The following is a 14,969-nucleotide window of genomic DNA, read 5'->3' on the forward strand; positions in this document are numbered from 1 at the left end:
AGTTTTAAGCTTTAATATCTTAATGCTTTAAGAATTTGGTAATAGTTTGTATTTTATCAAATTTTTACATGTACATGTTACATTTTCCCAAGGAAATGAGGTTTCTGTCTTTGAACCTTGTACTATTCTATTCTAATAATGATCACTTTACTCAATTGAATAAATGTTTGTTAAATTGAAAAACGGAGAGTTTTTGTACAATTTTTCAAATTAAAAATTATATGCTGTTTCCTTTTAGGTTGAGCAGGTGAAATTACTTGACCGGTTTAGCACAAGCAACAAGTCATTAACAGGAACACTCTACCTTACAGCAACACATCTATTATTTATAGATTCCCTTCAGAAAGAAACTTGGGTAAGGATTCTAGTTATACTGTTTAGCTGCATGATACCAATCATTATTTCTTAAAATTGTTTTGTCCTTTTCAATATTTTTAAGAATTTTAGTGATTGACATTTTTCTTTAAAAAAACTTTTATTTTTAAAATAAAAAAAACTATTCTAATAGCTTATTTCCTGATAAACAAAGGGCTTCTCATAGCAAAAAAAAATTTATGTCGCGAATATGGAGGTAATCCTTTAAAAAAGCTGCTCTTGGGGGCAGCTGGGTAGCTCAGTGGATTGAGAGCCAGGCCTAGAGACGGGAGATCCTAGGTTCAAATCTGGCCTCAGACACTTCCTAGCTGTGTGACCCTGGGCAAGTCCCTTGACTCCCATTGCCTACCCTTACCACTCTTCCACCTAGGAGCCAATACACAGTATTGACTCCAAGACGGAAGGTAAGGGTTTAAAAAAAATAATAAAGAAATAAAAAAATAAAATAAAAAGCTGCTCTTATCCCAGTGTCTGACACAAAGTAGGCACTTAAAAAATCTTTATTGAATTGGATTAAAAATTACTTTTTCAGGCTTATACTTCTAGTAAGTAGCAGACCACAAAATCTGAACCCACCTCTATTGACTTCAAACCTAGTGATCTTAGGGTCTCTTTACAGTCAGAAATTCTGACTTCATATGTAGTTCCTTGAGATATCTGTCTTTACTATGTTTTTATCTCAAAGATTATAATTAGTGTAGAAGCTCATCTTCAAGAAGCTGGTGATCATAACATAAAGCACTCATGTGAAAGCAGCTAGAGGTGTATGGCCTTGAGCAAGTCATTTCACCTCTCTGGACTTCAGTTTCTTTTTCTGTAAAGCGTTAAGTGTTTGGAATACCTCACAGGGTTCCTGTGAAGAGAGCCCTTTATAAATTTTTTTAGTGCTGTATGAATGTGAGTTGTCATTTTGATTGTAAGAAGAAAAAAATTGTGGGTTAAAAATATGAACTATTGGACAACTCAAATACTGAGTGGTGAATTTGCTAATTGTTCCTAAAAGAATCAGAGAGATTCTGAGGCATAGGAATTTTGTAAACTTTTGAAACCCTGCTCTGATTACAGAAGAAATGGTATGAATTACTTATTGAAGGCACTTAGAACATTTGTGGGGTCACAAAGAATCAGACACTAACAACATGATAGTTGTGTTAAGTATTTAAAACAATAAACAGCTTTCCTGTTTTCAGAGACCTGTCAGTCTTCGTTCTTGAAATCCAGACTAAAAGCAAAGAAACAAATCTAGGTTTGATGGCATGACAAAATTCTTAATCATTAGAGCTATTCAAAAGTAAAGTGGTGGGGGTGGTAGTGGAGGGGAGAGTAAGAACATGAATCATGTAACCATGAAAAAATTTTCTAAAAAATAAAATAAAAAAAAAGTAAAGTAGACTGTCTTTGAGGTAGAGGATTCCCCTAAAAGTAAAGCTTGGATGACCACATGCCATGTACATCGTGGATAGAATGAATTCTTATTCACTGATGGATTAGACAAGATGGCTACTGAAGTTCCCTTCTAATGCTATGATTTGGTGTCTTTTTTTTATGACATTTTTATTTGATGAAATTATAATTCTTTTGCCCTAGCCTAAATACTAGCCTAAATTCTTAATCTTTATTGAATTGAACATGAATGAATTGAATTACTCTGATTATGCCCTACTTTTGCCATTTGGAAAGTAGGAAATGAAGTCTAAAGAATTACTTTTAGGAGTGCTGTGTGGTATTTTAGCATATCACTTTTTGAGTTAACCTTTGAGGCAGTATGGTACAGTGAAAGGTGTTCAAAAGTCTTGGGTTCAAATCCTCACTGCTTTTATCTACTTATGTGACCTTGAGAAGTCACATAAACTCTCTGGGACTCAGCTTCCTCATCTGTAAAATCAGGGAGTTTGACTAGATGACCTCTGAGATCCTTTCTAGCTCTAAATTATAACTTTTTATAACTCTTAAGTGAAAGGCTAGATTCTTAAAATTAAAAAAAAATATAAAAACCTTTTATTTATATAATCAGTACTATTTTTATCAGATTACATTAAAGTGAATCTTTTCTGTCATTTTGTTGTAATTTTAGTAGGCATTGATCAAATTAATGAAAACAAGAATGGATAAAGAAAAAAACTTAATGTTGTAACCCAGGAGTCAGAAGACCATGGTTCTAATCCCTCATGATACCTGTTAGCTGTCTATCTCCATGAGCTTTAGTTTCTTCAGTGCTTACTGCTTTACAGTGTTATTGTGAGAGTCAAATAAGATAATCTGTGGAAAAGGATTTTATAAAGTCCTATATAGATAGAAGGTATTATTAGAAAGCAATATCTTATTAATAACAATTGAGAATAAGTCATAAAATTACCTTTAAGAAGTGAATATGGCATATTTTGATCAGTTTGAATAAACTCCATCTTCTGAAATTACTATTAAAATGGGCTTTTGATTATGGGACAATGTGTTTAAAGCAGATTTGTAGCTTTTATCTTTTGTTTATAAGGCTTTTCTCTTGAGTGTTTATTTTTAATTTATACTTATTAGCAGCATTCATTCATATAACAGTCATTTATCAAAAACTTGCTGTGTGCAAAGAGCACTATGCAAGTTTCAGGGGGTGATGCAAATGTTAGCTAAAACAAGACCCTTGTCCTCAAAAAGAGTTACCGTGTAAGAAGGGACAAGATATAAACACTGACAACTGAAATGAAATGAATGGGTATAACATGCTAAATTCATTTGAAAATACAAAAGAAAGTTCTGTGTGAGGACTAAAGGAAAAGATGTTTACTAACTTTTGATAGACATTTGAGTAATTATATTACTTTTTTTTTGTTTTTGAAATTCTGGCATATTGTGATATTTTTGTCCTTTTTTTTTAAAGATAACATCTTTAACTATTAATTTATGCATGACTAAAAAGATAGATTCCTTGGACCTTTTCATCCTGGTGATCTAAATGTTTCTTGTATGCTATAGATATTGCATCATCACATTGCTGCAGTAGAGAAACTTGCTTTGACCACTTCTGGATGTCCCCTTGTGATTCAGTGTAAGAACTTCAGGATTGTGCACTTCATTGTTCCAAGAGAAAGAGATTGCCATGATATTTACAACTCTCTGCTACAACTTTCAAGACAAGGTATGATTCTTTTATCCAAGAAATCTGTTTCTGAATAGAGGAGTTAGTATTTAATGTTTCAATATTTATTATCAGTATAGCTTTGAGTAACTTTAAGATAGAGCTAGGTAGATACTTCCTAGCTCTGTGACCCTGAGCAAGTTACCTAACCTCCCCCAAAACTTACTATTCTGCTGTAGAATGACATTTAGTATTGATTCTAAGATAGAAGGAAAAGGTTTAAAAAAATTTTTTTTTAAGTAACTGGAAGTGCAGTTTCCTGAATACTCTTTATCTTATAAAATCACTGTAATCTAGAAATAAATAAGTACTAACTTGAATTTTTAGCATAAAGCCCAGATAGAGAGGTGGTCTAAATAACTAAGACATAGAGAAATACCATTTTTGCAGATTCAGTTAAATGCTTTTTGAAGATACTGGGAAGTAGTGGAGCAATAATAAATTTTAAATGAGCATTATCATGGTTGGCATTAAAGTGCATCAAACTTTGGACAAGGTAGGTTAGCATGCGATTCCTGATAACAAAGGGAATAGGCTGCCCTAGGTGGGTATGTATATATGTGAGGTGATGAGGAAAATGAGGGAGGCAGTAGTTGTTTGAAATATGATAAACATAGGGATAAGGAGGAATCTTACTATACATAATAATATACTTAACAAAGATGTCCCAAAGTCTATAGTAATGCAGAGAGCTGGGAGTGATCTTTAATCACATTTTTAGCTTTGTGATTCTGAAAGACTCTCTTCTCACCAAAGTTTCATGATGTAGATATTCCTGTGAGCCAGAATTGAATACTTAATACTTAGGCGCTTAAAAAAACCAACTGATCAGGTCTAGCTTTTTAAGATGAGTTGTGAGCAATATTATTTGCAGTGTTCTCTGATTCTATTTCCTTCCTTTCCCTCTCCTCTACAAGTCATGGAAGCCACATATTAAAGTCTGACTCTAGGAGTGTTGAGTGGCTGTTGGCTGGGTAGCTCTCTTTTTTTGAGTTTCCTGCAACTTTTGCTCTTTCCTTAGTTTGTAAGCCCAGAATCATCATTGTATCTTTCTCCTTATCTCCCACTTCCTTTAGGAGATATACATTCTCTTACTATTCTCAGGTTTTTTTAAATCATAGTACTATCATCCCTTTGCATGAATGCAGTTTACCTCATTTGGGAGAGATGGCAGATAGACAGATAGGTTAGCTGCTGGTGCTTTTAGTTGTTTACAGTATTTTTTAATATCAAGAAAATGCTTTAGAAGAGAAATTGCATTTATAGTATACTATATTTTTCATCTTAAGCTTTTTTATTAGTTTACTAAATTTTATATTGAATTAACAAATCATTTAGAAATAATTTTTAGGTTGCTATATATGTCTTTGGTCAACTATATATAATTTGAATAAAAAAATTTAAAATAAGGTTGTGTTTAAATGGTCTTAAACAGTGGACATCTCTTTGGAGATTTTTTTTATCATGGGAACCCCCTTAAAAACATCTTACTCATTTAAAAATTTTATTTTCACATAAATTGTTCCTCTAAACAATTGCATATTATTTTTTTAAATAGCAAAATATGAAGACCTTTATGCATTTTCTTATAATCCCAAACAAAATGAATCTGAGCGAGTACAGGGTTGGCAACTCATTGACTTGGCTGAGGAATACAGAAGAATGGGAATTCCCAGTTTAAGCTGGCAGTTATCTGATGCAAATCGAGACTACAAGGTAAATCTGGGTTGCTACTTTCCCTAAGAGAATCCAAAGTCATGTGTGTTTGGGGATGAAGGGTAGTAATCAGGGAGGAAAAGGGTAAGGATAAGAGAATGGTATGGTAAGATTTTATATAACTTATTTATATATGTGTGGGTATATATATTATATATATATATATTATATATATACACACACACACACACACATACATACCCACACATACACACATATGTATATATATTTTTAATATAGTCATCCTCTATGAAAAATTGTTTTATACAGTTATACTTTGCAATACATTATTTAATGTTTGTAATCCAAACCCCATTGTAAAGTAAAAAATCACTGCTGTGAGGTTGTTTGGCTAGTCACCCATTTATGACCTACTATTATCATTGTGGAACTGTTTCTTATAACACTGCACTTAACATTTTTTTAAAAAGAAATCAAATATTTTTATTGATACATTTTGTTATGACATAATAACATCATAGTAAATCTCCTTACAAAATACCTTCCAAACACTCCTGCACACTCCATTTCCTTTTTCCATTGATAATAGAAAGGGAGGAAAGTATTCTATAACTCTGATATAGATTGTTTTATTTAATCAGTTTTATTATCTCTCCAAGTTGACTTTTATTTGTGATTGACTATTTGAGATTTTTTGCATTTTTTCTTCTCATCATTTAATAGAAATTTTTCCATGTCTCTCCAAATTCTTCGTATATATCATTTGTCCAACCTTCCCTGAATTGTTGGGCATATAGTTTGTTTGGACACATGTAATGGTGGGAACATTTTGGTACACAAATGGTCTTTTCTTGCTGTGAATAACCCTCTTGGCATATATTTATAACAGTGGAATCTCTGGGTTCAGGAAAATTGACAATTTTGTAACTTCTTACATAATTCCAAATTGTCTTTCAGAAGAGTTGAAACAATTTATGCCTCTACTGGCAGTAAATTAGCACATCTATCTTTCTACAGCTTCTCCAAAAGTACTTTTCTATTTTTTAGGAACTTTGCTAGTCTGATAAATATGAGGTGATTACTTGGTGTTTTGATTTGATTTTCTCTGATTATTAGTGATGTGGGATATATTTTTTGGAATCAGATAACTTTTAAAAGTAAAAAATCTATGTGCAAAGTTTTCTTTTGGTAGCTTTTATGTAAATTCTTTTTGGAATATTAATCAAATGTTTAAATTTAGTTGCTTTATTACAGATTTGTGAAACCTATCCCAGAGACCTTTATGTTCCCAAGACAGCAAACAAGCCAATAATTGTTGGTAGTTCCAAGTTCCGGAGCAAAGGAAGATTCCCTGTACTGTCATATTATCATCAAGATAAAGAGGTACAAATTCTTTGCATTTCATTATGACTGTATTACAATCTATATTCAAATTTCAATAATAAAGTCATAGAAACTAGGTCTAAAAACTTAGTATTCCCATGTTTTTGCTGGCAAGAAAAATACCAGGTTTAATTTTTTTATTACATTTTTAAATCAGACAAATTAGAGAATTAGTAATTTGTAGTGTCTAAGAATATAAATTTAAAATTGGGTAATAGGACCTCAAAGGTCCTATTGTTTAATCTTATTTTATAGGTAAGGAAATATAGGCTTCCAGAGAAGGTTTAAGAACCTCCTCTGGTGAAATTCTGAGAGGACATGGATAAGAGTGAGGAGTTCAGGATGGGAGGGCCTTTTTGAGTTTTGATCTGCATCAATGGAAAGACTTCCAAATCAATAAGCCCACAGGTCCCTTTTGAATAGGTAGTAGATTTCAAAATATCCAAATACTCTTGCAAAACCAGCTACTTCTGGCATATTTCTGACTGAATCTCCCAGAGACATCTCAACTTAACTCATTATCTGTCTTCTCAAACCTACATTTCTTCCAAATTTGCTTATTTCTGCCAGTCACTTAATCAAGTACTTATTAGGCACTTATTATCTATCAGGCACAGCAGTAAGTCCTATGGATATAAGTACAAAAAATGAAGCAATCCTTACTCTCAAGGATTTATATTCTAATATGGGAGGCACTAGATATTTATAAAAAGATATACAGCAAAGTATAAAGTTAATTATATATAAAATAGCTAAATGCATGACACTTTTGGGAAGAGGCCACTGGCTGTTGTGAGGGCTCAGGACAGGCTTATTTCATGCAGTAGAAGTATCAAGAGGAGGCAGAGTTGTGAGTGAGGAATAGAGAAGAGGCCAATTTGGTTGTATTGAGGATTATTGGAGGGGAACTAGTGTTGTTATAACAAGGCTGGAAAGATAGGTTGAGTGTGAATTTTGTCTAGGGCTTTAGAAGCTAACCGGAGGGAGAACAACTTGGACATTGTTACAATAATCTAGTTAAGTAAGAGGTGATAAAAGCCTGAATTAAGATAGTGAGTACAAAGAAGGATTACATCTGAAAGATGCAGCAAAAGTAGAAATGGAAAGATTCATAACTGATTGTGTATGTAGATTGAGAAAAAGTGAGGAGTAAAGGATAAAGGCAAGATCAGAAACTATAACTAGAAAGATGATGGTGCCTTCTTCAGAAATAAAGAAATTTAAAAGAGGGAAAGGTTTTGGGGGAAAGTTGATGAAAACAGTTTTGATCATGTTGAGGGTGTCACATCTCTGGGACATACAGTTTGAAATATCCAGTAGGCAACTTATGCAGTAAAATCTGGATATACAGATTTGGTAATCATCTGCATAGAGATTATAGTTAAGCCCATGGGAATTGATGAAGTTACCTAGAGAATGTAGAGGGAGAAAGGAAGAGGTTCTCTAACTAATCCATCCAGTTCAATAAACATTTATTAAGCACCTGTCATAAGTGTGGCACTGTGCTGAGTAATGGCAATACATTTAATAAAAAGAGACAGTCCCTGACCTCAATAAGCTTAACATATAAAGGAGGAATCAACATATTAAAAGGAGTCAGGAAAGAAGGAGGATGGGAGAAGAAGGGATGATGGTATTAACTTGGGAAAAAACACAGAACTATTAAATAGTCAGGAAAAACCCACTCTTTAATTAAGGGAAAGGGTACAGTGCTGAGTTAGGCCTCAACACAGAGCTGCGCGCCACACGCCTACAGAGTCCAAGGTTTGAACCCTGGTTGCTCTGGTCACTGACCCATGGAAAAGCCTACCATGCTAGATTGGACAATTCCCAGGAGCCATTAAAGGTGGGAAGCTTCAATACCTTTCTAGGGGACATGGGGATCTAGGATGAGAGGGATAGTTGATTGGCTTTGCAATGGTAACAAAGGAAAATGAGGACTGGAATAACTTGGTTGAAGCTTTACAATGGACACCAAAGGGAAGGACCCAGCCTAGGGCTGGGCCACCTAAGTAAAGGATTTTGGACAAAAGAGATACTCTACACCTGATGGGATTAGGCATCCTAATTTAAACTACTTTAAAGTCTGTTGTTAGTCTGAGACTAGTGAAGTTACAGGTAACAAGGTCAAACCTAGGGCTTTCACCTTTAAGCTAAGTAAACTGGGGGGGGGGGGGGAGGGAGGGGGTCATTAAATCTTTCTAGGCTACAAGTTTGGGGGCTTCTAGATTTCACATTAATAATGGGATGAGACACCAGGAAATATCCAGAGCATGGGTATCTTTTTCCTTGGAGTTAAAACCAGTCCAGGCAGTAGAAGCAAAGTGGGATGATCTGGCAATCCAGTTTCTGTCCTGCATAAAGGAAGGCTTTAGGAGGAGTTTGATACTCTGCCTTCCCATCAGTGGATTGGGAGGTGGAATCAGTCAAGTCAGTGGAAGCTTGACTTAGCCACATGGTGATGAGTTTAGAAGTGATAAGCTTATCCTGGGAAGGACATCTTGTCCCTGGAGTTGAAACCGGACAGGGCAGCTGATGCAAAATGGAGAGCTTTAGCACAATCCTGTGGAGGACCAACAATTAGTTATGAGTCATCATGATATGGATGATGAGCCAGCCAAGAAGACTGAGGAGTAATCAAGTAGTTAAGAAGCAAACTAGGAAAAAATCAGATACATAACCTCCTTGTTACATTCAACCTTTACTCTCCTTTATCCCAAATATCTTATCAATTACTGAATCAAGCTTGTTACCTCCAAAACATCTCTCTCACCTGTACTCTTCTTACTACTTAGACAGCCATCACATTAGTTCAGGCCCTTGTCCTTTCTTGCTTGGAATATTGTAGTAGTTTCTTAATTAGGCTTCCTGCTTCAAGTCTTGTCCCCTTCCAATTCATTCTTTTCATCACTGCTAATGTGATTGTTCTCAAGTGTAGATCTGACTGTGCCCTGCCCCTAACTCAGTACACTCCTAGGACTCTTTGTTGATTTTAGGATAAAGTATAACCTCTTCTTTTTGGCTCCAAAATCCTTCACAACCTGGCCCCAACTTATTCTCCCAGCCTCATTTTATACTATGACTTATCCCACCCTCTGCAGTTCACCCAAAGTGACCCTTTTGGCTCCCTCAAACACAGCACTCCATCTCTTAATCTTCAGACCTTTATATTGTCCATCTTCCATGTGTTGAATACTTTTCCAGCTCAAGCCTTATTACAAAAAAAAAAACCTTTCCTGTTCTCAGCTGCTAGTATATTGTCTTTCTAAATTGTCTTCTGTTTACATTATTTTTATTTTGTATATACTTATATTTACATATATTATCTCCCCTAATATAATGTAAGTTCCTTGAGAGCAAAGACTGTTTTATTTTTTTCTTTGTATCCCTAGCTCCTAGCATAGTGCCTGGCCCATAATAGTTTTTTTTTTCTTCCCATGAAGATCTACTTCCTTTCTCTCCATCTTCCCCCTTGAGAGAATAAGAAAGACAAACACTTCTCACAAACATGTCTAGTCAGGTGAAAAAATTCTAGCATTGGTTTTGTACAAAAAAAAATTTTTAATATATCTGTTTATAGCAAACTGCACTCTGAATCTATCACCTCTCTATGAGAAAGTGATTAACATGTTTCTTCATGAATCTTCTGGAATTCTATTGATCAGAGTACCTAAATTTTTTACAGTTGTTTGCCTTTACAATATTGTTGTCATATAAATTATTCTCCTGGTTCTGCTCATTTCACTTTGCATTGGGTCACATAAGTCTTTCTAGGTTTCTCTGAAATTATCCACTTCATTTCTTAATACTATTCAGTCCCATTCATATATTCTAACATGCTCAGCCATTCCTCAATTAAATGGGCACCCCCTCAGTTTCTAATTCTTTGCCACACAAAAAGAGATGCTATAAATATTTTTGTAAAAATGTGTCTTTTTATTCTCTATTTGATTTCTTTGGGGGTATAGATCTAGTAATGGTATTACTAGGCCAACAGGTATGTACAGCTTAATAGCTTTGGGCCATAGTTCCATATTGCCTCCTAGAATGACTGAACCAATTCACAGTTCTACAAAAATTCTATTAATGTATGTAACCTATTTTCCCACAGCTCTTCCAGCATTTATCAGTTTGCTTTTTTTAGGGGGTCTACTTTTGATACCTCAGAATTGTTTTTATAGGTATTTTTCTAATAATGATTTAGAACATTTTAAAATATGACTGGGGGCGGGGGGTGGGGGGTGCAGTTAGTGAGGTGTGTGGATTGAGAGCCAGACTTAGAGGTAGAAGGTCCTAGGTTCAATGTGACCTCAGACACTTTGTAGTTGTGTAACCTTGGACAAGTCACTTAACCTCCATACCCCAGCCCTTACCACTCTTCTGCCTTGGAACCAGTATACAGTACTATAAAAAATAAAATAAAATGACCATTACTAGCTTGGATTTCATCCTCTGAAAACTGCTTATTCATATCTTTTGTTGATTTATCATTTAGAGAATGGCTCTCACTCTTATAAATCTGGAATGAGACCTTTATTAGAGAAACTTACTGCAAAGAGTTGTCAAAATATTAGAAAGTAGTTTTGAGAGAGTATCTTAAAACTAATGTCCAGTTGGTATTATGAACTCATTTTTAAATTAAATAAATATTTTTTCTTATTTATTTTCAGCATTTCTAAAACACATTTTAGTGATATTTATATAATTTGTATTTTTCCTCCTCCCTTTTTTTAAAATTAGGCTGCCATTTGCAGATGTAGTCAACCTCTCTCAGGTTTCAGTGCCAGGTGTCTGGAAGATGAACACATGTTGCAAGCCATCAGCAAAGCCAATCCAAGCAATCGGTATATGTATGTCATGGACACCAGACCTAAAGTATGTATCTCTAGTAGTCTGAAATAGTAGTTATCTTTTAAATAAAATATTCCTAATAACTAAAATATGAGTTGTAAAAGGTGCGTATTTTTGTTTTTAGATCTTAATTTAAAACTCAAATTGTGGTAATTGTAACATTGTTATAAAATATTTTAATCTTCCTTGAATGTGAATTGATGTTTTTGGCCTTATTGCTAGTAATTAACCTATATTTGGCATTCGAATTATTCACTAGCTACAAAAGGACAGGACTACATAGTCATCATCTATGGGGAGCAGTTACCTTCTTTTATTAAAGATGGTTTTTCAGAAAATAGGAAAAATTATAGCAGTTCAAAGTGGGGAAATTTTCTTCATTGCATATATCTGTGATGTAGAGACCTATTATGAACTTAGGAAGAAGTTCAAAATTGACTATAACATTTAAAGTTGCTTAAGTTTCAAGTGACATGAAAATGTAAATAATTGGAGGGGGTCATAAAATATGAATAAGCTAACTTTGAGATAGCTTAGTATGGAGTTAAGATAAAAAACATAATATAATATTATATATAATATTTAAGGAATATCAATTCAGCAATATGGTTATTATAGTCTGTGTCCTGTTAGTTGTAGTAAGGTGGGCAAATATAATTTATCTTGGGAATTCTCTGTGAAAGAAAGTTGTCATTAAGTATTCTTAATTAAATTTCTAGGAATTTTCAATACTTTCAGTTCTTTCTCAAGTATCAACTAAAGAGTATGAATTTAGTTTCCAAATTATGGCATTTATATTGAAAGAAACATAGGACCCCCAGACATTTTTTTTTAAACCCATATCCTTCTGTCTTAGAAATCAATACTGTATATTGGTTCTAAGGCAGAAGATTGGTAAGGGCTAGGTAATGAGGGTTAAGTGACTTGCTCAAGAGGTCACATAGCTAGGCAGTGTCTGAGGCCGGATTTGAACCTAGGTAGGACCTCCCATCTTTAGGCTCTCAATCCACTCAACCACCTAGCTGCCCCTGCCCCAGACATTTTAAAAACCATTTTTCTATTTGTTTAAGAAAAATTTATTAAATCTTTATACTACATTGATTATATTTATCTGTCAAAATTAGAGTATATTTGAGATGTAGCTTATTCATAGGATTTTATAAATTTTGGGGAGGGTTTTATGGATGGTTACATTGAAATTGTTCACATGACAAAATAATAGTTTTGGAAAATTCAGTCAAAAGTGGCAGTTCAGTGTACTATTTGGTTTCTTGACTGATTAACTGGTAAGATGATTGAATTTACCCATCATTTCTTATAAAATGATCCAGTAACCACACATTGAGAGTCTTAAGACTTTTAAAAACAACTCTTTAATCAATTTATAAAGCTGTTATGGAGTAGGGCATATAACTCTTCCTTTAGCTTTTTATTTTCTTGAAATTCAGAACATCCTTCACAGTTAAGCCTTTTTTTTTGGCACATGGTGAGGCATCTTTTTTCCTTTACTACAGATATAAGAAAAGTCAGATAGTATACTTCTTTTAGAGCTCTAAAGAGGGTAAGAAGAAGCAGTAACTTTATTCTCTCTCAAATTGCATATCTATTCTTACCCTTTTCCTTACATAGGATTAAAATTACATACCCCACAGTCTGTTAAATAATGTTGCCGAACATCAATCCAGAGTAGCACCACAGATTAAAAACAATTTTCTAGCAACCCAGAATGATCATGTTTAGTATATTTTGGTATATATGTATGAAACTTGTGAACCTTTGGAAGCTTGGTTATTTCTAGTGATCTTAGTGTGTTTCATGGAAATTTTGTATTAGGAGTTATTTTTGATTTGTTGGATTCCAGCAACTCTCATTTTGCATGTTTGTATGCTTAATTGATAAGTGGTTTAATGATTGTGATTGTGATGAGTAAAAATTGATATTTAAAAATTGTACATTATAAAAATTTGCCTAATCTATTAAGCAGCATAAGCAATGATTCAGTCTGTTAGGTATTAATTTTCGTAATACCAGAAATGGTTATTTTTTCTTAATTGTAGGGCAATTGAGTGATTATAGGTTGACCTAAGTACAGACATAAAATAATGATTAAGTTATATTTCAGTGTGAAAAAATTATGTTTATTTGAGTTAAGAGATTCAATTTCCATGTAGAATTGATTTTTCTAATGATGTGCATTTGTAATTCCAGCTTATTGCTATGCAGGAGTAAAAGCACATTTTTTTTGAAGATGAGACCATCCTAGATGTCTTCCTTTTTAGTAGCGCTAATTAGAGAAAATTCCTAAGTAATGAAGAAATATTGACCTTTAATTAGAGAGAAGTAACCATGCATAAAAGATTTAGAAAAACAGTTGGAGAATTATTTTAGAAAACTGGATTAGAGGAATACAAATATCATACAATAAATTTTCATTTGCCTGACTTGTAGGATTAAATTTTGATACATAGGCTTGATCCCTGAATATTTTTCCTTGGTTATGATAAAATTAAAATCAATTCACATTGGGTGCTGAACATTAAACTAATTTTAACTTTTCCATTTAGATCTTAATACTTTTACTTTTAATTTTTATTATAGCATCGCATGCAGAGCTGGTGGGCTTCAAAAAAGGACATTGGCAGAATTGTAGTGAGGATTTCTTCAAAAATCTGGAGAGATGAAAAAATAAGAGAAAGCGATGAGAAAGCCCGAGTGAGCGATCTAGAGCCCAAGACTATTCTTAGGCAGCTTTTGAAAGGAATGATAGTTGTTTTAGACATAATTTGCTTCATCCTGCAGTCGCAAATGAAAAGAAGTTGAAAAGGAAGATGAGTTGAACTTAATGACTAATATTATGAAATATCAAAGGGAAGAAAATGTATAAATTTATAAAGCTTCTAATTTGTGAAAATTATTTTCTTTAAATTATTACTTTAGGACCAAAAGTGTCGGTGACATTTCCAGTAAGAAAGACTTTAGTTTTATATTTTGGGCTTAGTTTAATGGGTGGAATTATTGGTCAGAACTGATTCTTATTTAGTCAATATATATAGCAATTTATCATAATGCAAGATATTTTAAAAGTCAGATGGGAGAGTGATTTACTTTTCATATATGTAAATAAATTCCTTTGTTCTCAACTCTCTCTTCTTTGTGTACTTGTTTTTAGAGAGAAAGTACACTTTGAGTGTTGTACTCATCAGACTTGAAGTCTGGCAGTGATAATTTATAAGCATTTTTGTATGTGGCTCCTTTAAAAAATAATTTAGCTATTAAATGCTCTGAGTTATCAGTAAATGAGTAGCTCTGCCATAAGTAGTGATTATCAGTCTATGGACTAGATTAAATGATTGATTAAGCTTCCTTCTCTTTTGATACTTTAGACCAGTGATTGGGAAGCTATGGCCCTTGGGCCAGATTCAGCCCCCCTGAAATGTTCTATCCTGCTGCACAACATTATTCCTAATCTGACGAATACAATGAGTAGGATACAGTACAATGAAACTTTGAAAGAGTTGCCTTAGAAACAGACTGACAGATGAGCATTTCTTTT

At 33.6% G+C, this 14,969-nt stretch overlaps 1 protein-coding gene across 1 annotated transcript in view; it reads left to right on the forward strand.

Annotated features, from left to right (window-relative positions):
- Positions 1-252: 252 nt before the first annotated feature.
- Positions 253-14,969, forward strand: part of MTMR6 (myotubularin related protein 6) — a 31,255-nt gene continuing 16,538 nt past the window's right edge. The window contains exons 1-6 of the mRNA XM_044666123.1: positions 253-355; positions 3,343-3,505; positions 5,064-5,221; positions 6,437-6,565; positions 11,306-11,440; positions 14,015-14,128. Coding sequence (XP_044522058.1) covers positions 5,168-5,221; positions 6,437-6,565; positions 11,306-11,440; positions 14,015-14,128 — 432 coding nt within the window. The 5' untranslated portion in view covers positions 253-355; positions 3,343-3,505; positions 5,064-5,167. The remainder of the gene's footprint in view (positions 356-3,342; positions 3,506-5,063; positions 5,222-6,436; positions 6,566-11,305; positions 11,441-14,014; positions 14,129-14,969) is intronic.

This window comes from Gracilinanus agilis, chromosome 3 (assembly GCF_016433145.1).
Source record: "Gracilinanus agilis isolate LMUSP501 chromosome 3, AgileGrace, whole genome shotgun sequence".
Lineage (NCBI taxonomy): Eukaryota > Metazoa > Chordata > Mammalia > Didelphimorphia > Didelphidae > Gracilinanus > Gracilinanus agilis.